At 40.0% G+C, this 24,325-nt stretch overlaps 1 protein-coding gene across 1 annotated transcript in view; it reads right to left on the reverse strand.

Annotated features, from left to right (window-relative positions):
* ADAM22 (ADAM metallopeptidase domain 22) overlaps positions 1 to 24,325 on the reverse strand; it is a 120,802-nt gene that overhangs the window by 14,848 nt on the left and 81,629 nt on the right. Inside the window, exons 16-28 of the mRNA XM_056857095.1 lie at positions 23,676 to 23,768; positions 23,007 to 23,087; positions 22,770 to 22,820; positions 21,438 to 21,501; positions 19,841 to 19,946; positions 17,993 to 18,115; positions 17,415 to 17,583; positions 16,731 to 16,836; positions 15,315 to 15,405; positions 13,133 to 13,150; positions 10,298 to 10,492; positions 6,740 to 6,840; positions 5,732 to 5,798 (exon numbers count right to left, since the gene is read on the reverse strand). Of these exons, the coding sequence (XP_056713073.1) occupies positions 5,732 to 5,798; positions 6,740 to 6,840; positions 10,298 to 10,492; positions 13,133 to 13,150; positions 15,315 to 15,405; positions 16,731 to 16,836; positions 17,415 to 17,583; positions 17,993 to 18,115; positions 19,841 to 19,946; positions 21,438 to 21,501; positions 22,770 to 22,820; positions 23,007 to 23,087; positions 23,676 to 23,768 (1,265 nt within the window). The remainder of the gene's footprint in view (positions 1 to 5,731; positions 5,799 to 6,739; positions 6,841 to 10,297; positions 10,493 to 13,132; positions 13,151 to 15,314; positions 15,406 to 16,730; positions 16,837 to 17,414; positions 17,584 to 17,992; positions 18,116 to 19,840; positions 19,947 to 21,437; positions 21,502 to 22,769; positions 22,821 to 23,006; positions 23,088 to 23,675; positions 23,769 to 24,325) is intronic.

Here is a 24,325-nt window from a genome sequence, read left to right on the forward strand (position 1 = left end):
AAGACATTATCCTATGCTACGCCCTCGGGCCATTCTCATAGGGTATGTTAATTTATTAGAAGATGCTACTAATGTTTATTGGTCCTTTATTATACGAAATACTACTATGTAAGGCAAATGCCATCCCCTGATCCTGTGGTTTGTTCTCTGGTGAGTAACCCTGCATTTTATCTGTGGTTATTTCACCCCAGGACTGTGTTTAGATAAATAAAGAACTGTTGCTTAACCTTCTCCTGGTTGTCTATCATTGGCCTATAAGACAAACAGGCATTTCACGACCAAGAAAAAACTAGGAGTGCTTTATGTTTCCCATGTCAGTTCCTAATTAAAAAGTACAAGATAAAAAGCACAACTGCAAGACAAAAAATTGCTAGCAAAAGCAATGGGGGCTGATGGCAGAACGCTATGCACTAATTTGTATCTTGCAAATTTTAACGGGCTCGTGCAAGAAAAAAATGCCTAACTTTAACTTACACTTTTTATTGGAAAGGCTCATTTGGTAACCATGAAGCACTCCCACTCTGGATTTTATAAATGAGAAAAAGAGAGTTTTGAGGCTTCAAAATACCAATTACAGACAATTTTACTTCTGTTTCTTCCAATCAACCTGTTGTTGTACTTTGACCTCATGCCAGGTTGCAGTATTAAATCAGGAGGATGTAGACTCTGTGGGGTAACTGTGCATCAGTCATCATTGATATATCGTATTGCATTACATCAAAATGGTAAAACTTTGCTTAAGCCTATCTCTGAAACGAAACCAATGGCTTGACTTGGCTGGCGGTGCAACATGCAACGATGCAGAAGTTCCAAGATTAAGAGTGAAAAATTACACATCAGGCCAGCAAGAAAAAGGGCTTAGCTTAGCTCACGCAGCCATCCACAGAAGAACTCCCAAGCGATCAAAGGTTTTTGTTTTTTTTTGCCACAGTGAAACTACTGGGAAGGAACTTTTAATCAGAAAAAAATGGCTGCCCCAAATGGAAGGGGAGTTGAAACTGACCTGTGATCCCGATTCCCTGTCTGGGGGTGGTGGGAACCCCCTTGGCTTATGCCTTGGGTCGGGATTTGGTTGATGTGGGAAAGCCCAGGCTCAGAAGCATGGGATACCCTGCTGCAAAAACACAAAATATCATAGGGAAAAAAATCTAAGCCAAAGTTTATATCATTTATAACAATGAGGAAGATGCACACCTAGAGGCAAAGTTAGTACAAATTAACAAAAAAAACTGGGACTGACTATCTGGGAAAGTAATCCACTGCAACATGCTTTAACACATGCTCATACTCCAACTGTCCAGCTCCTGGTTTCCATAGATAAAGTATTATTCTATGTAACCACTTTTTTCCGTTTCCAGAAAAAGCTGGACTGTTAATGTTTTATCTTTGCAATTCTATGTTGTAAATGTATTTTGAACAGACATTTTAAAAACAGTCCTAGAGAGAGCTGTGTTTCTATTCCATAAACAATTTGAACCCAAGCAAAATAGCTGTATTTTCTGCTCTGCAGGTACGATCTTTGGGAGCAACACAACAATAACTCTGTGCACTCTATGTACAAGAGGAATTAATCAATCCCCCCCACAAAAGAGATCAGGAAGCTTTCCACTGTCTTAAAACACACCGGCAAACCCAGTTTTGTTTCCTTGAATCTGTGGCACCACTGCTACTTCCTTGAATTATAATATCCTTGTAGGTAAAATTTCATGAGTTACCCAAATATGCTGTGGTTTATTTCACTAAATGCTACCAGTTCTTTAAAAACAGAGAATTACTTCTCTTTAGGCTGTTTAGACGGCTGCGTTGCTGCTCACATAGTGAGCAGCTCACACTATGTGACAGGCTGCAGCAACCACACATTCACATGAAGTGTACATGTGTGCATGTGGGTAGTTGGATACAAATAATGTGCTTGTACATGCAAATACTAGGTTTGTGTGCATATCAACGACATTTCACTGAACACATGACTTTAGTAAATCTAAATAATATCGTTTTCTAAGTGAAGTTTTTTGAGATACGCCAACTTTTTGCTGGGTTGCCTTCTAAGCCCAGTGCCAGCATTCCTCTCAGGAATGCGCTGTAAGGCTTCAGGAGAGCTCCCCCTTCCCTCTGGTGAATGATGGCACATGACTGAGGTGGGGAGAGCGCTCCAAACCACTGCTCTTAACTACGTAGTCTCTTCAGGCAACACCCACACCAGAAAAACTATGCTGTAAACTCTGTGAGTTTTTGCATGCTATACTCTGTTCACTCCCTGTGATTATTAGAGCTTTCCATATATTCTGAAGATACCCAGAAGACCGAGTGTTTAAGCTAGTATTTTCTCTCCTCTTAACTTGGTAAGGTAAACCCCTCATATTGTATGGTCTCTTTCCCCCCAATTATTCTCTTAGGCTTCCTGCTTATAACAATGCAGCAATAAAACCTAGTATGATTATTCAAAGCAATTAAACAGATATGAGCAAGTGATCATTACAAGCGAACACCAGCGATCCCCTCCACTGATCAGCATTATTTGCCAATTGGTGTAGCCATGACTGGAAAGGTATTTGGGCTTGTTTAGGTTAAAGCTGCAGGGAAAAAGAAAGCCGGAGTTCAGTGGATAAGGGAATTATGTCCTCTATCATGCAACTGGTGTGACCTAACATTTATGCTAGGTATCGCATCCCAATATCAGCCACAGAATTCAGGGCCAGTGAATATAAACAAAAGATGGAGCTGCACTGAAACTGGAGAGGATAGCACTAGGAGGCCCATTAAGAGCACATACATTTTAAAAGTCTAAACAGAATTCAGGCTACTAGTTTTCTGACTTACAGGGACAATAGTTATAGTGAGTTGCTCTCTCCGCCCCCCCACCCTTTATAATGTGTGTGAAGTAGAGATGGTTGTGAAAGGATAAATGTGCCCTTGGAATAACACTGGCTTGTCTGTGGGAATGGGGACAATTAAATCCTAAAATTACATCACCAGTAAAGGGAGAGACAGGTATATGGTGATGTATTAGCTAATCAAAGGAAACTAAATCCCAGGTTCAATTTGCCACTGGCCAAACCGTCAAACTCTGTGGTGGATCGCTACTGGTGCCTTAATTCCTGTTATACAGATTTTTGAAGTGATTGATCAAGATCATGCTTGCAGGGAGACACAAAATAAACTTTATTTATCAGAGCTGGAATCAAACTTGCTGTCAGCATTCCTACTGATTGTGGAAGCAGAACCTCCATGTTTTTCCTTGTTAAGGCCACTAGTTATGCTACATGGATCCCATCTATGATGCAAATTTTGTAAGACCGAGTGGCATCTGTGATGAGATCTGGGGGCTCCTTAGCTATTCTTACGTTAGAACTATTCTGCAATTCCCATTAGATTGTTAGCTACAGCGGAGGCAGGGAATTAGTATTACTATTGCACATGCCAGTATAGGCATGCAACATGGGACAAGTATATCCAGACATTTTTAAACAGTCCCAGAGCAGTTTGGCTGTTGATAAGTTAATAACTAACTTGGGCTGATACTATGACCTCAAAACAATTAAAGGCTATTGCCTTTCTGGAAAAGTTTTTCCTCTGAAGTGATTGGTTTTATCCTATAGCTTTATCCTAAAGTATTTGCTGTATTATTTCTCCTTTTGAGAAATTCAGAGTCACTTTATATTTAATTAAGTGAGAGTTTATTCAAACATGGCTTCAAGCTGACATGAAGTCTGAATGAGCTGCCTTGTTCCTGGACTTGCATGTATGCCTCACTTTTTCTTTTTGCCTGATACCTCAGTTTTTTTCCCTTTTGGAGTGGTATGTGATGAATTTGTAATCTGCAATTTTATTGGTCCCATGGTTGGCTTTAAAAAGGTAAAGTAGTCCCCTGTACAAGCACTGGGTCATTACTGACCCATGGGGTGACATCACATCATGACGTTTACTAGGCAGACTATGTTTATGGGGTGGTTTGCCAATGCCTTCCCCAGTGGTCTACACTTTACCTCCAGCAAGCTGGGTACTTATAATCAGAATGTATTCCTAAACACCCTTATTAGGAAACTTAATGAGACTTAAGAAAACATGATTAGGATTGTCTTGTGAAACAAGAAAGTGGCTTTTGCACTGCAAAAATTGGTAAACGCAATCACCACTAGATCTCTTGCACTTTAGTTTATCAGCTACCCAAGACTAAACGATGTCATTTAGATTATAATCTCCACTGTGAGATTTGAGAATGTTGCTGTTGCTTTATTATTTGCAAATCTCGCCATACAACCATTTTAACTGCAATATACTTTAAGCTATTAATGCTGTGATTTAAGAAAAATGTAGCACTCACCTCAGACTCTGGGAGATTTTTTAACATAACCAAATAATATACAAATATAAAGTCTTAGTGTTGGTTTTCTCAATATGAAAAATGTCAAAGGAACTAATAACAATGGCTATGAGGTTCTGATGAGCACACGAAGTTCCACAAAACAGGAATGGCTCCATTCACTTAAGCATTAAGGTACGCTTGTGTAAGAATAGTGTCCCTCAAAAATGAATTCAAGATGAGAGCCCATGCTCACGTGGAGATCCACAAGGACACCATGGCATCATGTGGACCTCCGCATAAGCACAGGAATAGCTGTTTGTATAGTAGAATTTCTGGGAAATAGGATTTTCAAACTGGTGCCAAGCTACACTGGTACAAGTGTTAGGAGAACAAGCCATACAAGTCAGATTTATCATTAATCCTTCTATATGGCTTACAATAAGATTAACAAGTATTTCTTACAGGAGGAAGCAAAGGAGAAATTTATCCAAGATTATGTTTTTAAAAAGAATACTTTTTTAAAAAAACGCATGCTTAAACAGGGCATTAATTACCTTCTATTTTTTCAATTTTTCCTTTCACAATCTTTCTGCAGGATGCTGTTTGTAAATGGAAAGCTTCAGTTGTATACTTTATAAATCAATGGGGCAAACCAACCACTATCTGTTATGGTGGGTTAGAAAAGATTTTATATTTAATCTATTTAGCCTTTTATCAAAGCTAAGAAATCCAGCCTGTCCAGGGGCTTTGCTACATAACCCATGCATGAGTGTCCGTCCATCACTATGAGTACAATGCTTAAATGGAGGCTCAATATTTGCCTCTTAGATAATACACTATTAGCAATGCACAGAATGCACAGAAGTAGGATTCATTCATTGTTCTGAATAGGGCAGTACAACAGAATATTTGAATACATTGTTAAAAGTTGTGTTTTCGGATGGCAGCCTACAGTCTATTTCGCAATAAAGAGGGAACTTCTGGAGAATTCATGGGTGTGCTCACAGTTTTAAATGACATTCTAGTATGGAGAAATTAAACCCACACACACTTTTTTCGAGAGAAGAAACTAACCATATTGTGTTGCTTTCCTTACAATGGGGGCACAGAACGGTGGCAGTTTATTAAAAACCCTGCTCAAGCAGGATTTATTCAGTAATTAGCTAAAAAAATATGGAGGGAGCGAAGAGATTGTAATCATGGGATGGTATCCTGGCAAAGAAACCTGTGAGGGGAGGGATGAATTTTAAAAACTTTTTTTGAACATAAGGTAAAAGAAAAAAATGGTTACCACATCATTACCAGTAGTTTGAAAGAGAATAGAAGTAACGTCTGAAGGGCCTGTTTCAAATAACTTCATAAGAAATGAAACAATCAGTTGGGGAACGTCTCTGTTTGCTCTTTCAACTAGAAGGCCAAACTTACTCAGTTGAATTGGACCGTGGCCTAAATCTTTTGCCTTTGCCTTTCTTTCTGTTTCCTCCTATATTACCTGAAAGAGACCAGAAGATAAGGTAGCTAAAAATACTTCAGATCCAGAAATGTAGCACTCTAGAGGTATTTGCATTTGTTTATATTTTCTTCTGTCCCTCCGCCCTTCCCTCGCCAAACAGCTTCTCCATACATGACGTTTTCTCTCCAGCTTTTTCTCTTTCTGTCTTTCTTTCTTTCTCATTCACACTTTCAAAATTAATTTACAGTGTAGCAAAAGATTTTTGCTTGTCTGCATTTTGATTCACCATGGCTCAGTCCTTTATCATTCTTAGCTGTATTCGTGACATTTTATATAATATAGGGCCAAAACTGAAGATCACTGGATCTCCATAAATCTATTTAAAAAGTAAATTACACATGCAGTTACAATTCAAAACAGGTCTGCTCAGGATGAAACGAGGTGATTTAACCCTTCAAGCCCCACTCAGTTTTGCTGACCAAACTGGGCCCATCACACAATAATGGTTCTAACCCTTCAAGCCCCACTCAATTTTGCTGACCAAAACACAATGGTGGTTTTTAAAGGGGGAAAGCCCTGTCTTTGTAGAATATTCCCTTTCCCCATTAAATAGCTAACACTGCATGAAGCCTGCTTTCATTTACCCAAAGTAAGTGGAGGTTGAAGAATGAATTCCCCTTGTTCCTTCTTGCATGACCCCAATCATAACTGCAATCATGCACACATGCGCTTCTACTAACCGACAGAGATCCATTATCTTAATCATATCTATTTTGGCCCATAATTTCACTAGATTTGGTTTTTGGCAAGCAAAGAAGAGCTTAAGGCTGTCTATTTAAAATTCTAGTATGCGCCAATGTTCAAGAGCACAGAATGATCTAAATCCTTAAATGTGTCCATGAGGCATGTTTCAGTGCAAAGTCACAACACAGTGGTGTTGTGGCAGTGATGAACGTTGCCAATGCAATAGTCTTTCTTACCTTGCCATGAGTTACTCCTTGGTCTCCCATTTTGACAGATGTCCGAAAGGTTCTTTGCATCTTGGATTCTTTCACTCCATGAATGAGATAATCCGTTTGACCTAGAGTACACAGCAAGACTTGCATGCGGTTGTTGATTCGGGCACATTAATTTATAATTTTATCATTCATTGGTCTTTTAAAGGTCTGTCTACAATACCTCAACAGTCTGTCTAAAATAGCAGCCCGTGTATTTTTGGTTGAGTTTCACTGGTGCTCCAGCAACTGGTCCTTTATTTATAGTTATTAATACAATGGTCTGATGTGATTACTAGGATATTTAATCTATATCCATTGCACAGGGCCCATTTCTAGATGCTAGACAGGTGGTTACACTGATGTTTGTGGTTCACCTTGCTGTTTGTTTCTCTTCTGCCTGAAGTTGCACAAGATTGATTGTCAAACAAGTGGGCAGCAATGTTAAGCTAGGTGGTAACTGAGATGCCACAGCAATCCAATGAGAACTGCAAAGATTTGGATACTAGGTGATCATTGGGACTTTTGAAACTGGCTCTGGAGTTCTCAATACATCTCGGAAATCATACAAGGACAAGAGGAGGAAACAAGTTTCTCCTCCCCTCCTTGAAGTGTAATCCAATCTCATTTTGCTTCCTTCAGAGCAAACAACATGGCTGAAGAAACTTTTCTTTTCCTGCTTTGTTTCTCCAAAAGAAAGCCAGGAAGAAAAACTAACAAGTATTCACTTTCAAAACTGAGAGGTCCTTGAACTCAAACTTGCCTGCAAATCTCACCCTTGGACCTGAAAAAAAACTCCCATCTCTTGACTGGCTTATGCACAAATCCTAAATTCTGAAGAAAAAATGTGCATCAGCCATTCTACTGCTTGCTTCTTCTGTATACATAACTGCAAAATACATCTGTCAGTAATATTTTGCTGTCTCTAACATTTTTCTTGTGCTCTCATCTCCACCAGATTCTGTATACAGAAAGGAGTCACAAACAGTTCATTCCTTGCGGGGAAGGGGGTGAACCGCGGTGGCCGGGAAGGCGCAGCTGAGAAGGCTCCTTAGAGGCTTCACAGCTGCTGCAGAGGGGGAAAGCCTTTTTTCCAAAATACAAACAGGAAAAAAGGCTTTTCTCCCCATAGGAGAAAGTGGGCCTGTGCCACCTAAAAAGGTAGTGCAGGACCGCTGGCGTCCCAGGGGGCGTTCCTGGGGTGAAAAGGGTTTGGAAGCTGCCTAAAGGCAGCTCTGCCCCCTGGAATGCCCCAGGAACGCCTCCTGGGATGCCAGCGCAGGGGCTTACACTGGGAGAATGCTGGTGGGAAGCCGCACCAGTGTCGGAAGGTTGAGCTGCCGCCATGGTCCACAAAGGCCAGTGCATGTGCCCCAACGCCAGCGTCTGTGCCAGTTTGCACAGCGCAAGTGGCACGGACGCTGGCATAGGGCTCACACCGGCTCCTAAAAGCATTCCCCCCCTTTCAGGAATGCACTGAAAGACTGGTCCAACAGAATTTTTACTGCTCATTATTCCAACAGCTGTTACCCAAGACTTTTCTGATGTCAACTTGCCTATCTGAAAATAAGTACTTGTTATATAAGCAATGGGCCTGTTTTAAATGTTACAGGTAACTGGCTAATAGAATGAGGCATAAAGTATTCTAGTGCAGACAGACCTTAGGAATTTCATAATTTTGTGCATTAAAGAACAAACAAGTGACTGAAATGAGGAATACATGGAAATATGGGGGTGGGGGGAGAAAAGACATTCAGCTTAAATCCATGAAATTTAAGCAATACCCATTTTAAAAATCAAGCCGCTGCTTCTTGGAAGGAACAAAATTTTGCTCCATTGTGCATAAGTAAAACCACTCTCATGAGAAAATAATTTTCAGAGATGTTGATATATTTAGTTATCTGAAAACTTTATCAGCGGAAGACTGTTTCATTTTAAGGAGATTTTCGGGAAACCACAATGTTAATTTCCCCATATGCATAAAAGTTTTAGTCATGAAACTGAATATTGCCTGTAAGTAATTTTTCTAATAGTTGCCTGCCACATTAAAATAAACAGAAACCTCATTGGGGGGGGGGGTTACACCCCTCTGTAATAATTTTGCAGATGCATCAACGTCTGAATTCTTTTAAAAATGTGCAGCGTCCAACTGCTACATTCAAAGCTTTAAATAAGCAAATAATCTTTTCTTTGCCTAATTTCTCATTTGAAAATCCTCAGAAGAGTAAAACATCAGAACATGCTAAAAAAAGTGAAGTTCATGAATGGAGTAATTGAGGTCTGTCCATTATTAGTTTTATTACATGACAATTCTTGTAAATTGTTTTAAGATGCTGGTTAAAAAGCAATTTCATAATTGAAATCTTAATGTTAAAGAACAAAAGTTGCAAATCAAGATGACCTTGTTAACTACTCGTAATGTATTACATGCACAGAGATGAGCCCATAATTTTAAAATGGTGTATATGCCTTTTCTCACAAATGGAGCAACAACGAGTCAGTTAAATAAAGCATCACTTAACCTTTGGCTGTTAGCATTTAAGAATGATGCAGCATGCATACAAGTCTAATGCTTGGAAAGGCTATGCATGTCTCTCTTCATGCACAAAGCTCCAGATTCATAATTAAAGTGCACGTGCATGCCATGAACATATCCCTATCTAGAAGAGTCTAAGAAACCTACGCTCACTTGGGGCTTTAGACATGGCACCAAGGGTTTTGGATTAAGAATTAAATTTGGCAGAATCAAAGAGCTGATATCTGCGATATTGCTATGGTCTGATCTGTGATGGACAGTCAGCAGTCATATAACCATGTGAGCCCACGATCACACAGGAGGCTGTTTACATGAAGCAGCTTTTCAAGCAGGTTCAGCATTTCTATCTTAAATCTTGGCTTAAACACACGAGAAGTCACTCACAAAAAGTAACTACTCATGTGATGTAGCAACCATGTGGCTGTATCGCAAGCAGCCACCCATACTGATTACTGCATTAATAAATCAGGCCTTCGTTCACCAGCAGCAAGAGACAAATGCAAGCTGGGTAAGTGAATTGGGTATGCTGGTAGAAACAAAAAGCACAGAACATTAAGGATAACATTCAGCACCATGTTCTAACATTTATATTAATCCATTACATTTCATAACTGTTAATGTACGTATGACAACATCCCCATTCTTTGATTACCTGATCATAATATAAAATGTATGGAAATACACAGGCAAGAGTTTGCTATAATTTTGCTTGATTATGAACTGGCACGTTTCATAAGCTGCAAATAAATTGCTTCCAAGCATGGAGATGAAGATCAGATAACTAAGGTTACAACCAAATGCATGGTTACCACAGACCTCAGGTGTGGTAGCTAGGCTGAAATATCATATCTTAGGAAATGATATTTCTTCACATCTGATTTTTGGCACTCAATATATATATATATACTTTTTCACATGGCAAGATGGAGGATACAAATGATCAGTAATCAAAGATTGAAGGAAGTCACTTTTAATACAATTCCACAAAAGGAAGGAAGGAATCAAACCTGCTGCAAAACAATGAAAGGTTCTGACTAATGGAATAATGTGTGATGGAACAGGTAGAAATCTGAAAATGCGACAGAAAAGCAGACCTCTTCTTAGAACTAGACGCAGAGTTTGTGCTGACTCCAGGAGGCATGTCGCTATAAAAGGAGTCGGCCTCACCAGGCTTTTTTACATAATCTCCCTGAGGAATTTGTCTAAAGCATAATGAACATTTTCAAGTCAGAAACAAACACATGCAGATACCCAATATATGTAACATATATATTCAGCACAGGGGGAAAAAGAGTTAAGAAATGAGGCTAAGATATTTTGTCACATAACTCTGTAAATAAAAGACTCAGACAAAAGAATGGGTTTACAATATCCCCCCTTGAAATAATTAAACATCTAATTAAGATGCATCTTGCACACTGAGCAAATTAAGTTTAAGGTTTCTACAGACAACAGTTTCAACCATTTGATTTAGAAATCCTTTGGGGCTGAGAGTGGGGTTCGCTTAGCTACTGAAGTACCGTTGAGACCACATCTTCTCACTTCCACCCTTCCTTTTCCCTCCCCCCCTTCCAACCTCTCTTACTCCACAACAAATGGCCAATTGAAAGAATCTGTAAAAAGTCCTTTGTAATTAACAGGTAACCACTGGGAGACCTCCAATTGTGTCCAGGTGTAACCTGTCGATAGTTGAGTGGATTCTCCTACAATTGGCATGTGAGCAGAAAGACATTTGCCTCGTTCTTCCCTCCCTCCAAACCAGCAAAAGACCCAACTGAGGGATGACTTGCTCCTTCCTTTAAAAAACAAACAAACCCAAATACAATAACAGAGGTTCTTTGTGCATTCTCACCCACTACAAAGTTTTTTGTTAGTCTCTGTTTAGGTGAGATAAAGGGCGACAGGAGAAAGACAGATTTCTTTTCTGCAATATTAACTTAAATTGTTATTCAAAGATTGATATAAAAATATCAAGTTTAATTGCAGGAATCAGTTTAACTAGATTTGCTTGTAATCAACGTATACTTGTTACCTTCAAAAGAAGCAACATTGGGGTTTTTATTTAAGTTGTGTTAATAGCTAGTGGATTTTGTAAGCATTTCTTAAAGGGTACTATCTTTAGTTTCAGAGTAGTGACTTGGCACTGTTCCAGTTAATTCACTAGAGCAGACATTTATTTTACAGCTAATAGGGACTGTTGAAACACAGCTTCCCTTATCACCGTAGAAAGTCTGGGGGGATTCTTTACTACCTTGACAAGTTAAAAAAAAGAGTTAAAATCTAGTCTGACCATTTATTTATTTTTTTGAAAGTGTTAAGTTGTATTTCTATCACAGCTTTTTAAGGACCAGAAAACATTCCTGAATTTCTACAAAATTGTCTTGTACAAAAGAGGGCAGGTGCAGAATAGCACACAATGTCATGGGGAGGGGGGGTAACAACAGACTGTGCACATTCTCATCCATGCATTCACATTTCTCTTTCCTTGCATCCTGAATAAATGAGAAGATAAAGGAGCACTCTGACTGTTTACTAGGAAGGGAACATTTAATCAATATTTAATGCCACTCCTAGGCTGCTTCCATATGGCAATGATTGCGTGTATAACTCTCATTGCCATTCCAAATGCAAAGGCATCCACAGCAGCAGCTGAGCATCCACACAACAGTTTTCCTTACACTTTGCCTCTCTTCCCCCATGGTTGCTATCACCACTGGCCTTTTTAGAAAAAAAATGGCAATTGCCATATTGCTATAGCATTATAATGCTACAGCAATATAACAATCACATTTACAAAGAACCAAAAAAGCCCTCTGATGGTATGAGGGGAAAATGGCAACAACAGGGGGTTGAGTCAAGGAAAATAGTGCAGATATGGGTAGGACCTGCAAAAATGTTCACTTTCCGGTCCACACAATATGCAAACATGCTTTGACTGTGATTGTTTTAAAAAAAAAATTATCAGTCCAGGTTTGGGGAAGATTAGTACAAAGCAGGGGAAAACCTGGACAGTGGGCAAATAGGGGACAACATTGCATGGATAATTCAACGCCTCATTCATGCCTGTTTGAATGCCAAACTGGGAGCAAAACTTCCATGTGGAAACAACCTTAGTCTCGAAACACTAGCAGCATGTTGAATTATGGCAACAGCACATCCTGGACGTGGATGACTTTCTTCTGAGAGCAAAGCATTCCAAGAGGAAAGTGACAATCTGCTTTACAGAACAATGCTGCAGAACTGCTCCAGAAAAAGAAGATAGGTTTTAAGAAGTTCCATGCATAGGGCATAAAAGTGGATAGTTCCATGTACGTAAATGAGGCAAGAGGCTACTGGCATTAGCCGACATTCTTACTCTTTGTCAACAAAACCTGAATCTGAACAACGGCGAAATCTAATTAATGCAAATTCAGTTCAGACATTATGATAGTCTGGAGTCATTTGAAAATTCTTAGTGAAGGATTGTTACACGGTAACCAAACTTTAATTTGGTCCGGAAGCTAAGTTCAATGTTATGGCTCCTAAGAAAGTAAAGCTGTAATAGAAAACACAACTTTAAGGATTATTTTTAATAGAATACAGGAATCCAAGTCTTAAGGCAGAATACATTACTGCAAAGAGGAGTACCAAGTAAATTGGAGGGGCAAAGGTAATTTATTTAACAGGAGATGCTAAGGATTGAACCTGGGACCTTCTGTACACAAAGCATACCTAATTCTAAGCCACAGCCCCTCCCCAAAATATGACTTCCTCGAAATAAGTATATCCCCTGGTAAACAAAACATAGGGGCCACCATTTCAAGCCTGCTCAGACAATGTAGCCACACTGCTTTTTCACCTACCTCTGTCTTCGATAGTTTCTTACAAGAGGAGGGAAGAGAGAAAGAGTGAGTTACCACATCGTCTTTGCTATCACTCTATTCAGTGTTTTAAACAAAAAGGCATCAAATATTAAAGAAGCCATAACCGAAACAGACTGTTTTTTCTTTTTTACTAAGTAAGTTGTCATTGAAACGGAACAAGAAAACATATTTCATAACATTGTGGGGAAAATGCATGCAAGAAGCATCAGTTTATGCTTGAAATATGTAATCCAAGTGCAATAAATGAATGCCCTGTTTTCCCCTGTTGTTGGGGAAACAAAATTTCTGCTTTATTGAAAGTATAAAACTATTGCCCTGGATTATCCACACTGGCCACAATTTACATAATTTTCACTCAAGAAGCAAGAGCATAACCTCTTCTGCTATTTTGGTAAAGCTATCTTGCATCCTAAACTGATGTAACATAAAAGAGCACTGCTGGAACAGACCACCTGTTCCTGCATGCCTATAGGGCCAGCCAGATGTTTTGAGGAAGCACATAACCAAGATGCCTCTCCCCTGAAACCAGCGACTGCTATCCAGAGGCACATGACTTATGAACCAGGAGGTTCCATTCAGCTATCATAGCCAATAAACTTAGCTCCCATTAATTTGTCCAGTCTTCATTTAAAGCCATCTAAACCAATAGTCACCAGTACATCATGCAGCAGTGAATTCCAAGCATTAATGAAGTACTTCACGTTATCTCTCCTGAAGCTATTGCCAATCATGAAGGAGAAAATTTTCTCTCTATGCATTTTCTCCACACCTTTATTCATAATAAATACTAATGCTATTGCTATGTGTGGAATTTAAGAATCTGATTACTTAACACACTTAACCAGAAGGTGTTTTTTTTAAAATTTTAAGAAGATGTACTTTCAGTATATTTAAGTTCAGTGCATGAGTTTAATATTCATTTTCTCTAGTCTGGGCAATACTTTTTCATTATAATTGCTATATTTAGATGGACACACTCAGGGCAGGCCCTGACCAAACAAGGCCCCTGGTGACCCCTGACCAAACAAGGCCCTCCGGCATTCCCTTCCTCAAATTGGTTCGACTTTTGAATACCTTGTTTTTTATTGTACCTATAGTCTACTTTTTTGTCTTTGATGCATGACATACATGCATGATTTGTGTGTGCGTGTGTGTGTGCAACATGCCATCAAGTTGCAGCTGACTTATGGTGACCCCAGCTCAGGTTTTCAAGGCAAGTGAGTGAGAAGCAGAGGTGGTTGCCATTGCTTTCCTCTGCAGAGTCTTCCTTGGGGGTCTCCCTTCCAAGTACTGACTCTTCTTAGCTTCCGAGATCTGATGAGATCGGGCTATACCATGCCGCCTTCCGTCCGCATGATTTATACCTGTCATATAAGACTATGCGTTTGTACTCTCAGATTTGAATTCACGTCATATATAAATAAAAATAAGCTGTTTGAATTATAAGAATAACTGAGAGGTACTATAAACTGTGTATCAGTATTGGGTAGACCAGTACTAAACATACTTGCACAGTAAGTGATAGCTTTAGAACACTAGGCCTGGTCATTTGGTTTGTACTATTTGTTTCACTCTGTTGAGTGGACAGTTGAGTGACGGCCACTTTTTAAGTTTGTGCCCAGGAAGTGGCCTGGGTTGCCAGGAAGTTGCCATTTAATTGTGCCCTGGACACACTTAAATATGGATGTGAAACCAATACTTAACAAAAAACAAAAAGTACTCAAACGTTGACAAAGTCCTAGTGGAAAATGGTTGTTGCCATTAGAGTATATAGGGTTCGATTCAAAAGAGCCCTCTAACAGTTGAGCCTTCCATGCAAAGAGCCTTCTTCCAGCAAATAAGGCATGTTCCAACAGAAAAAGGCCACCAGTAAAACAGAACATCTGGATTCAACCAAATTTTTTCTAATGACATATTGGCATCAAAGCACTTTATCCAGCATCCCCAACGCAACAAACTGAGTAAACGTTTGTAAAGAAGTGGACTGGAAAGTTACCCAAAGGTGTTTAAAAAGTGAATGGCTGAACGTATTCCCGATCATCAGGTTTATTTTGTTCAGTGAATTGTCTAATATTCTCTTGCAGTTTAGAGAATACTGCAACCTGCCAGCATGTAAAGTGGTACATACTTTTAATTTACTAAAAAAATATAAATTACTTACTTGTAACCCCAAGCAGTGATGCACAGAATGAGAGCCAACACTAAAATGGTACCAGCAATGGCACCTATAATAATATTTGTGCTAGCCACACCTGGATAAAAGAAAAAGATCCTGAGAAAACTTCATTTTGGAAAAGTACACCAAATCACAAAGCTCCTTAAAAACTACACCATTATAGGTATACATTTCTGAAATAATCTTATTTAGGCAGAGGGATGCAGGATTCAAGATAGTTGAATTAATTTGTTGAAAGAAATTTTGTGCTCTGATGTTTGAATCGCAGCACTCTGAGCTCAGGGACTTTTTTTCTTCTGGTTTACCATCCCTCCCACTTAACGTCTTCTGATGCATATGCCAATATTATAACTAGTGGCAGAATGGTGGATGCCTTGGGGGGACATCTGATAAAATTTCTTTTCATGACTCAGAGGATTGATTTCCCTTATCGTCAGGAAACTATCCAATTGTAACATATCCTGCCTTGAAGAGTGCAGCTTGGCTAGATTTCTAGAGTCATTTGGTGGAATTTGCTTTGTGTCACACTAAGGTTCTTTTTAGATCAAGGAGCAGCGATTCAGAGTGCTTTGCTTTTGGTCAACTCTATCATTAGGTTGGACTAGGTTCTTGTTATGAATCATAAAATGTAAGACTGTGCTTAGCGTTCCTTGTAATGGTAAACTAGTGTAATTATACTTGATTTCAGAATCAAGACAGAGCAGAAATAAAGCTGTTTTGAATACTTAACTACTTCAGAAAAATCTATGGGTTTCTCACGATTATGACTTATACTATAGTAATAATTTCCAAACCACGTGTAGCAAAAAAACACGCAGTGTTCCACAAGGGATAAATTCACTAATTAAAGTCTCTCAGAAAGTCAAGAGGTAGCTTCTCACTGCATATTTATGACATCGATCCACTGCCCAAGCTCCTTCCTATCAGCCTCTACTTTGGGAACATTTTTGTATCTGTAATTCTGCCCAATAAATATGCCGCAGAATTACCAGGGTCAGTGGAGGTTGTCTGTTCTGCCTCTGCACGAATCACTGCTCTGGGCTTACCTCCTTCCAATAATATGTTGTATGGGTTTTTCTGAGGTTGGGTGATTCCTACACTCCCCTTTAAAACCAAGACTTTTAATGACTAATAGAAAAGAATCACTTCAATTCTGAAAAAAGTGTTTGTTAACTATCAAAAGAGGGGGGCATATAAACACTAACAAGATGCTCTTGTTGTTTTTACAGTATGGAAAGTGAAGAATCATTCTCTTTCCTTTGAAGTCAGATCACAGAGATGCCCATAAGCATTTCATGAAAATAAGTATTTATCTATTCACAAATATTTATATCCAGCTTTTCTCCTAATCAATGGAACTCAAAGAGGCATACAAATAACATTGTGCCACCTACATCTCACCTGGATTGGTAATATTTTTGCCGCTTTTTTGTTCTGCGAGACTGGTGTTGCAATCTTCACCTGTCCATAATGGATCACAGACACACTGTATTTCATTACTGCAAACCTACAGTAAGATAAAACCCAAGATTAAAATAACCCAAATGAATGTTTCTCCTCAAATTAGAGTAAGCATGTTTGCTGATATAGACATTGTTTGTTATTTTATTTTAGAGATTCCATGTGCTCTCATGTTCACCTTGCACATCAATTCCTACTCAGAAGACAAAAGGAGCAAAAGAGAGAGAGAGAGAGCAACTGTTATTTGGGTATTCAAAGAAGTCCAAGAAAAAGCTTGATAATATAGAAATTGTTGCTACACTGATCTCCATAGCAGACATGTTGTCATGCTGATTATTGGTACTTATCCGGAGGCATTCCTGAAAGGGTCAGGAAGAAGTTCAAACTCCTGACAATACACACAATTATACGCAAATAGCCACCTCTATTGGGATGCCCAGTTTACCATTTTCAGACCAACTGCCTTATAGCCTGGTTAATAATGGATTACTTAGAAGTATCAAACAAATTGCTTCATCCCTGAAATGTCTATGCAAGAGGAACTGTCATCTACATTTAGGAGGTCCCTGTGTGGCATCCATTCAGAGTGGCCTGTACAAAACAATAACAAAAGAATAAGCATACTCCATGTCCTGAACAAATGTTGCCTGCTGAGCTTCCTGGGCAGGAGCTGAAGTTAAACGAATCCACAGCAAGACATTTGTGTTCCCAACATATCCTTTCAGGACCACAGGGTGTCCCGTCTTCTACATAGCCAAGATCTGCATCTTCCTCTAGCTTAACATGACCACCACTGCAAAGCAAACCGAAACAAGCCACTGTCAGATGAAGTTCACTTTTTACTACTATCCAAAATATTTTCTTACATTTCTTTCAATAATGTGATAAAGCTGGACAACAGCATTTGTTTGCTTTCCACAGTAAACGGGCAAGTTACAAAAAGTAGTATTCAACCAGCTTTTCCACGAGAGGAAATAGGAAGGAGGGGCAGCTTTTGACTTCTGAAAGGTTAAACCAGGGATCATCAGACCCACATGAACAAAAGTCACATGGAATCAGAACTGCAGGGAGGAAAGGAATCTGGGCAAGATTAAGTGGGAAAGCTAGTAAGGTACAACCCCCATCCCCCAAAATTCCATGGTACTCAGCTACCTAGGTACCTGCTACCTGAGTACCAAAGCATATATTATACGGAATTTTACCTGCAGTTATAGGATTTCCCTGAAGTTTGGAAAGAAGATGATGTGATTTCACCTTCAAGTTCACCAAGTCTTGGCATGTTAGAGACGATATTGGAGCACAGGAGATAGCCGCAAAGTACATCCCTGTAAGGAAAGATTTAACAGGCATTAGTTTATTTATTTAGTTCCATTATTTAGAGCAGGTCTTTCTCACTGAGAGTCAAGGTGGATTACACAGGGTAAATCAATACAATTAAACACAGTCTAAAAGGGAACAGTTATGTTCATAGGAGTGAAGAAATAGGTCAGGGGTCATCTACATGGTGCCCATGGGTGCAACAGAGTTCACTGACACCAGTCTTGGCACTCGCCAAGTGTTTTTAGAAAGTGGGTGGGGCTTTCGCCTTGCAGGGCTTCTGATTAGCTATTAGTTGATAGGCTGCGCAGATTTTTTTAAAAAAATGTTGCTTTGGCAGCAGCGGCCATCGCCGTACAAGGATCTTCCCTGTGTGACTGAAGGTAAGCTGATGCAGACCTTTAGTGGCAGCCATTTTGTAACTGTACCCACTACGCTGTGTCAGAATTCCAAAGGTGCCCGTGGGCTGAAAAAGGTTGGTTTACCCGAAATAGGTAAACTGCATCAAACCTCTGCAGACTATCAGTTCTCCAAAAATAAAATCCCACTACTCTTGGAATTACATAGGACCACAGTCAATGCAAACAAGGAGATTAATGAATAGTGATTTAATGGGAAACAGTAGCCACACAGGTTCCCTGATCAGATTGGGGTAACAGCGCAGAGGGAGAAAGTGTATCATTCTTGCATTTGTGACTAATTTTGTCAAATGAAGCCAACCACTACCCACTCAAAGACACACACACACTCAGTAGCTCTGAGAGGGAAACAAAAGATAGGCAACCAGAGGGTGCCGGCCTTCGTTTCCTTCCTAACAACTGCCTGGGGAATGTTAGTTTCAAACAGCAAAACCACATGGGGGAAGTACACCCACACTCTCCCTGCCCCACACTGCATCCATGCAGTAGCTATTTCCCTTTTCCAAAATTAATTTTAAAAAATCCCATTGGGGGGTTATGTTCAAAGATCTCCCAGCATCACATCTCTTAGTCCTCAAAAGCCTTTAAACAAAGTGCCTGAAAGAAAAATCCTGTAACAGCAGTAAGCTCCCCTTCCACTTAATCTGCAGACCCACGACCAGCCCTCTGGTGTGAATAATTCTTTTCTATAGAAGCACATGTTAATTTATCAGATAACTGGGGTTTGGGTTTTTTTCCCCACCATGTGGAAGTCATCTAGCATTGCAAACGAACATGGAAAACAGGTCTTGAATATGAGGTTTTTGTTGTTGTTGTGTGACCATGAGAAACCCATCAGACCATGAGAAGCCCATCTAAAAGGCCAACTTTCACACGGCCTGCTATCATCTCACTCCAAACTCAGCTGCTGGGAGTAAGAGTGGTGAGCAACAGTAACGAAAGAGGCTAGAAAAACAGATGCAGCTGGAGGAGCATTTTAGGGATTGCAAATGTGGGGGTGTGGGTTTGAGACGGCATGTTAGATTTGGTTTTTGCAGAAGAGGGTACATAGTCAACAATGTTTGAGGGGAACACTTCTAAAATAAATTAAAGTGGCTCAGTGGTAGAGCATCTGCTTGGCATGCAGAAGGTCCCAGGTTCAATCTCCAGTTAAAGGGACTAAGCAAGTCGGTGACGTGAAAGACCCCTGCCTGAGATCCTGGAGAGCCGCTGTCGGTGTGAGTCTACTGACTTAGAGGGACCAGGGTCTGATTCAGTATAATGCAGCTTCATGTGTTCATGTGTTAACTTTGCAAACAAAGTAGTTTAACTTACTGATTTTCACACTGTATCCAAGTATCTTTGTTTCTGCCACAGTTACCTTTCTCAGTCCCTTCTATATTCAGTCTATCGTAACAATATTTGTCAGCAGCTGTCACATCTGAAAACAGAAGTACATTTCTTTAGTTAATGACATTAAAAAAAAGAAAGAAACTGTAATCCCAAAGACTGAAACCAGGTATAAACTATAAAATATATACTAGGTACTCCAAACATTTTATTGGGTTTCAACTTGTGAATCCATCCTGGAATCTTCCATTTTGGAGCCTTCTGTCCCTGCTAGCAGAATGTATCCATGGGATCCAACACAATACTTGTATTACCTTTACAATAAACTATGTGCTTCACAGAGAATTTAAAAAATAAGAAACATCCCTGCCTGAAGGCTTTTAGCTCAAGCATTCGTAAGACACAAAACCTCAGGGATGGGGAGAAATAAAAGAAAAAGCAATTGGAGTATGAAAAGGATAATGGGGAGTTTATAAAACACTGCATCTTCATGAAAGCACACAGGTTGGTGGATTTTTAAAAATGGGAATTTGCAGTGTTTCAGATGGAATGGCTGGCTGTTGTCTATGGAATCCCAGCCTTACTGACTCTATACAAAAGGGTTTTTTGGGTTGCTGGTGTTTTTTTTGCAGCCTTACATTGATTCTATGACTCCTGTGGCTTAAAAAGGACTAGAAGATGCACGAAGGAGAAGGGACTGCCTCCTAGTATGGCGTAATGGTTAGAGTGTCGGATTAGGATCTGGGCGACCAGGTTTGAATCTCAACTCTGCCTGCTGGGTGACGTTGGATCAGGTCACACACTGTCAGCCTAACCTATCTCACGAGGTCGTTGTGAGAATAATTTAGAGGAGAGAGCAATGTTGGGTCCCCACTGGAAAGAGAGGTGGGGTATAAATGAAGTAAATAAATAAAATAAATAAATAAACGGTGACAGAAAATTTCTGACAAAGAAGTGTGAAGCCTCTTTAACACTTAAAAATTTGTTGTTGTTTTTTAAAAAGATCACGTATTATTTCTGAGGGCCATGTTGGTCTACAGTAGAACAGTTAGATTTGAGTCCAGTAGTGCCTTAGAACACCTTTTGAGAGTCAAAGTTCCCTTCATCAGACACATGATGGGTAGCCGTGTTAGTCTATCTGTAGCGGTAGAAAAGAGCAAGAGTCCAGTAGCACTTTAAAGTCTAATAAAATTTCTGGCAGGGTATGAGCTGTCGCGAGTATCTTCAAGTATCTGAAGAAGTGAGCTGAGATTCATGAAAGCACATACCCTGCCAGAAATTTTGTTAGTCTTTAAGGTGCTACTGGACTCTTGCTCTTTTCTACGTCATCAGACACAGCAGAGCAGGTGGGGACTGAAGTCCTTTTATCCTAGTCATAAGGTGGGAAAGATGTTCTAAAAAATGCTTGTAAAGGATGCGCAGCTACAATGTATATTGTAACCAACTTGATTACAATGTGATCTGTGTTCATCATGGCATGTTATATTGCCTATTATACTAGAGGTCATCTGCCTTCATGCTAAGGGAGTGGCCTTTCGAAAGGATATCAGCTAAAAAAAACAAATTTAGAGTATTTACTCACTTTCTCCCCAAATATATTTACACTGTCTGTCTCTTGTTTTGCATCGTCCTCCAAAACAAGTGCCCTAAAGAGACAGCAACACAAGGACATAAAACATTAATATTTTTTCCCATATTAAAAAAGAGCCTGATATATTTTCTAAACAGAGCGGATATATTTTCTACTACAGCAGGCTTTAGGGGAATTCACAGGTGTTGGGAGAATTCCAAGGGATGCTGTGCTTCCTGATGACATCACTGGCATCACAGTGTGCGATTTCCAAATGCTGAAATAAATGAGCTATTAGCCATTATTATTATTATTTTGGCTGGGGGGGGGGTTCCTCCTGTGAGTAGGTGGATAAGGGATTGGATTCAACAGTAATTCCCACTGATGGAAATGGCCCCCCCTGTCCCACTACAGCTCCTGGGGTGAATCAGAGATCAACAGAGGAGGGAGGGAATAGAGAAACTCACTCCTCCAACAGAAATCTAATGCTGGATCCAACCCAAAAACTAAAGAACATAAGAAAGGCCATGCTGGATCAGACCAAGGCCCATCAGGTCCAGCAGTCTGTTCCCACAGTGGCCAACCAGGAAGCCCACAAACAAGACGACTGCAGCAGCATTGTCCTGCCTGTGTTTCACAGCACCTAATATAATAGGCATGCTGCTCTGATCCTGGAGAGAATAGGTATGCATCATGAATAGTATCAATTTTAACTAATAGCCATGAATACCCCTCTCCTCCATGAACATGTCCACTCCCCTCTTAAAGCTTTCCAAGTTGGCAGCCATCACCACATCCTGGGGCAGGGAGTTTCACAATTTAACTATGCGTTGTGTGAAGAAATACTTCCTTTTATCAGTTTTGAATCTCTCATCCTCCAGCTTCAGCAGATGACCCTGCATTCTAGTATTATGGGAGAAGGAGAAAAACGTCTCCAAACCATGCATAATTTTATAGACCTCTATCATGTCTCCCCTCAGCCGCCTTCTTTCCAAGCTAAACAGCCCTAAGTGTTTTAACCACTCCTCATAGGGCAGTTATTAGTCCCCTAATCATTTTGGTTGCTCTTTTCTGCACCTTCTCAAGCTTTGTAATATCCTTTTTTAGGTGTGGTGACCAGAACTGTACATAGTATTCCAAACTTGATTTTCTTTGTTGCTGTCAAAGCTAGGATTATATAACAGGAACTAAATTCTGCCAGTAAACATCTAAAAGTAGATACTTCAGTACCTCATCTGTGTCCTTTTTACAAACTCAATCAATTTATGAACAGACCCATTTTGATTTGCTTATCCTATACTGTTACAATTTTCTATAAAAAGCAAATTAAAATTTCACACTTACCTGTTGGTTATCACATGAGTACCCATCCATTTTGTGGAGATTTGGAGAACACTAGAGATAAAGTGGAGGGAACCACTTGATAAGATGGACAGTGAAGGAGCTTTTAAAGCTGTATTATGATATCTAAAATTAACGCAAATGTAGTTTTTCAATCTTAACTTTTAACTTTGCTTCCCTACCCCAAAATTAGTTTTAAGCAACTCCATATTTTTCATTTCTTTTGTTTTGAAACCTCACCTGATTTGAAGAGCCTGTGCAACGCTCCGGAATATCACAATCATTTACTGCTTCTCTGCACACAACTCCTTTTGCTTCAAACTGGGGAAAGAAAGATCAGAACATACAGTATATATATACCTTGTCAACAGTTCAACCCAGAACATCATGTGGTGGTGGAAAGTGCCATCGAATCACAGCTGATTTATGGCGACCCTGTAGGGTTTTCAAGGCAAGAGACGTTCGGAGGTGGTTTGCCATTGCCTGCCTCCGAGCAGGCTGAGTTCAGAGAGAACTTTGGGCGGCCCAAGGTCACCCAGGAGGTTTTATGTGGAGGAGTGGGGAATTGAACCCGGTTCTCCAGATTAGAATTTGCCGCTCTTAGCAACTACATCACGCTGGCTCTGTACACAATTACTTTTTCTGGAATGCTGAACTGACATTACTGTGATGCTTCCACTGCCTTTCTGTTTGATACTGTGAGTGTCTTAGCAATACCTGCTCAACTTGCAAACTTGGGGACAAAGAGGTTATTACAAAGATGTCCTTCCTGCCAAGAAAACGTTTCAAGAATTTTTGCTAAACTCTGAAAATGAACCATGAGAAAACAAGCAAGGCCTGCTAATCTTCATGAGAGCAGACAAGCTGGTCTATTTTAAATAGCAAAACAGAAGCCACTTAAATACATACCTGGCATTTCTTGCAACAAAGTCCATTACTGCACTGGGAGGTAGCCGTTAGAGAGCAATTATGACAGCAATCGCCCCCTTCAACAGCACATTCCTGAGGAGTAGAAGCAATTGCGTAATGGAAGTTTGGAAAGAACACTTCATCAAAAGTGTCTGCAGCTTCCTCTAAATAAAACACTGTGGGCAGGAGTAACTTGAACATTAGGGTCTTGGGGAGGGGAGGTCTTAGGGTCGCTAGCTCTGGATTGGGAAATACCTGGAGATTTTGGGGTGGAGCCTAAGGGGGGTCGTTTTTAGGGAGGGACCTCTGCAGGGTATGATGCCAAAGAGTCCACCCTCCAAAGCAGCCATTTTCTCCAGGGGAACTGAGCTTGGTCATCTGGAGAACAACTGTAATAGCAGTAGGTCTCCATACATCACCTGGAGGGTGGCAACCATCAGGGCTGCAAAAGTAAACAGAAGGGAGACATCCCTTCCATTCTGGGTAAAGGCTGGTGTACTGCAGTGCATGTGCACTGAGGAAGGTACTTACAGCCCAAATACACGTTACAGGTGACATGAGTCGGTCATGAATGCCTGACCCAATTCTCAGTCACACTTGCACACAGAAACTAACTTTTTAAAAACCTCTACAAGAGGAAGGAAGGGATT

Source organism: Euleptes europaea, chromosome 11, assembly GCF_029931775.1.
Source record: "Euleptes europaea isolate rEulEur1 chromosome 11, rEulEur1.hap1, whole genome shotgun sequence".
Classification (NCBI taxonomy): domain Eukaryota; kingdom Metazoa; phylum Chordata; class Lepidosauria; order Squamata; family Sphaerodactylidae; genus Euleptes; species Euleptes europaea.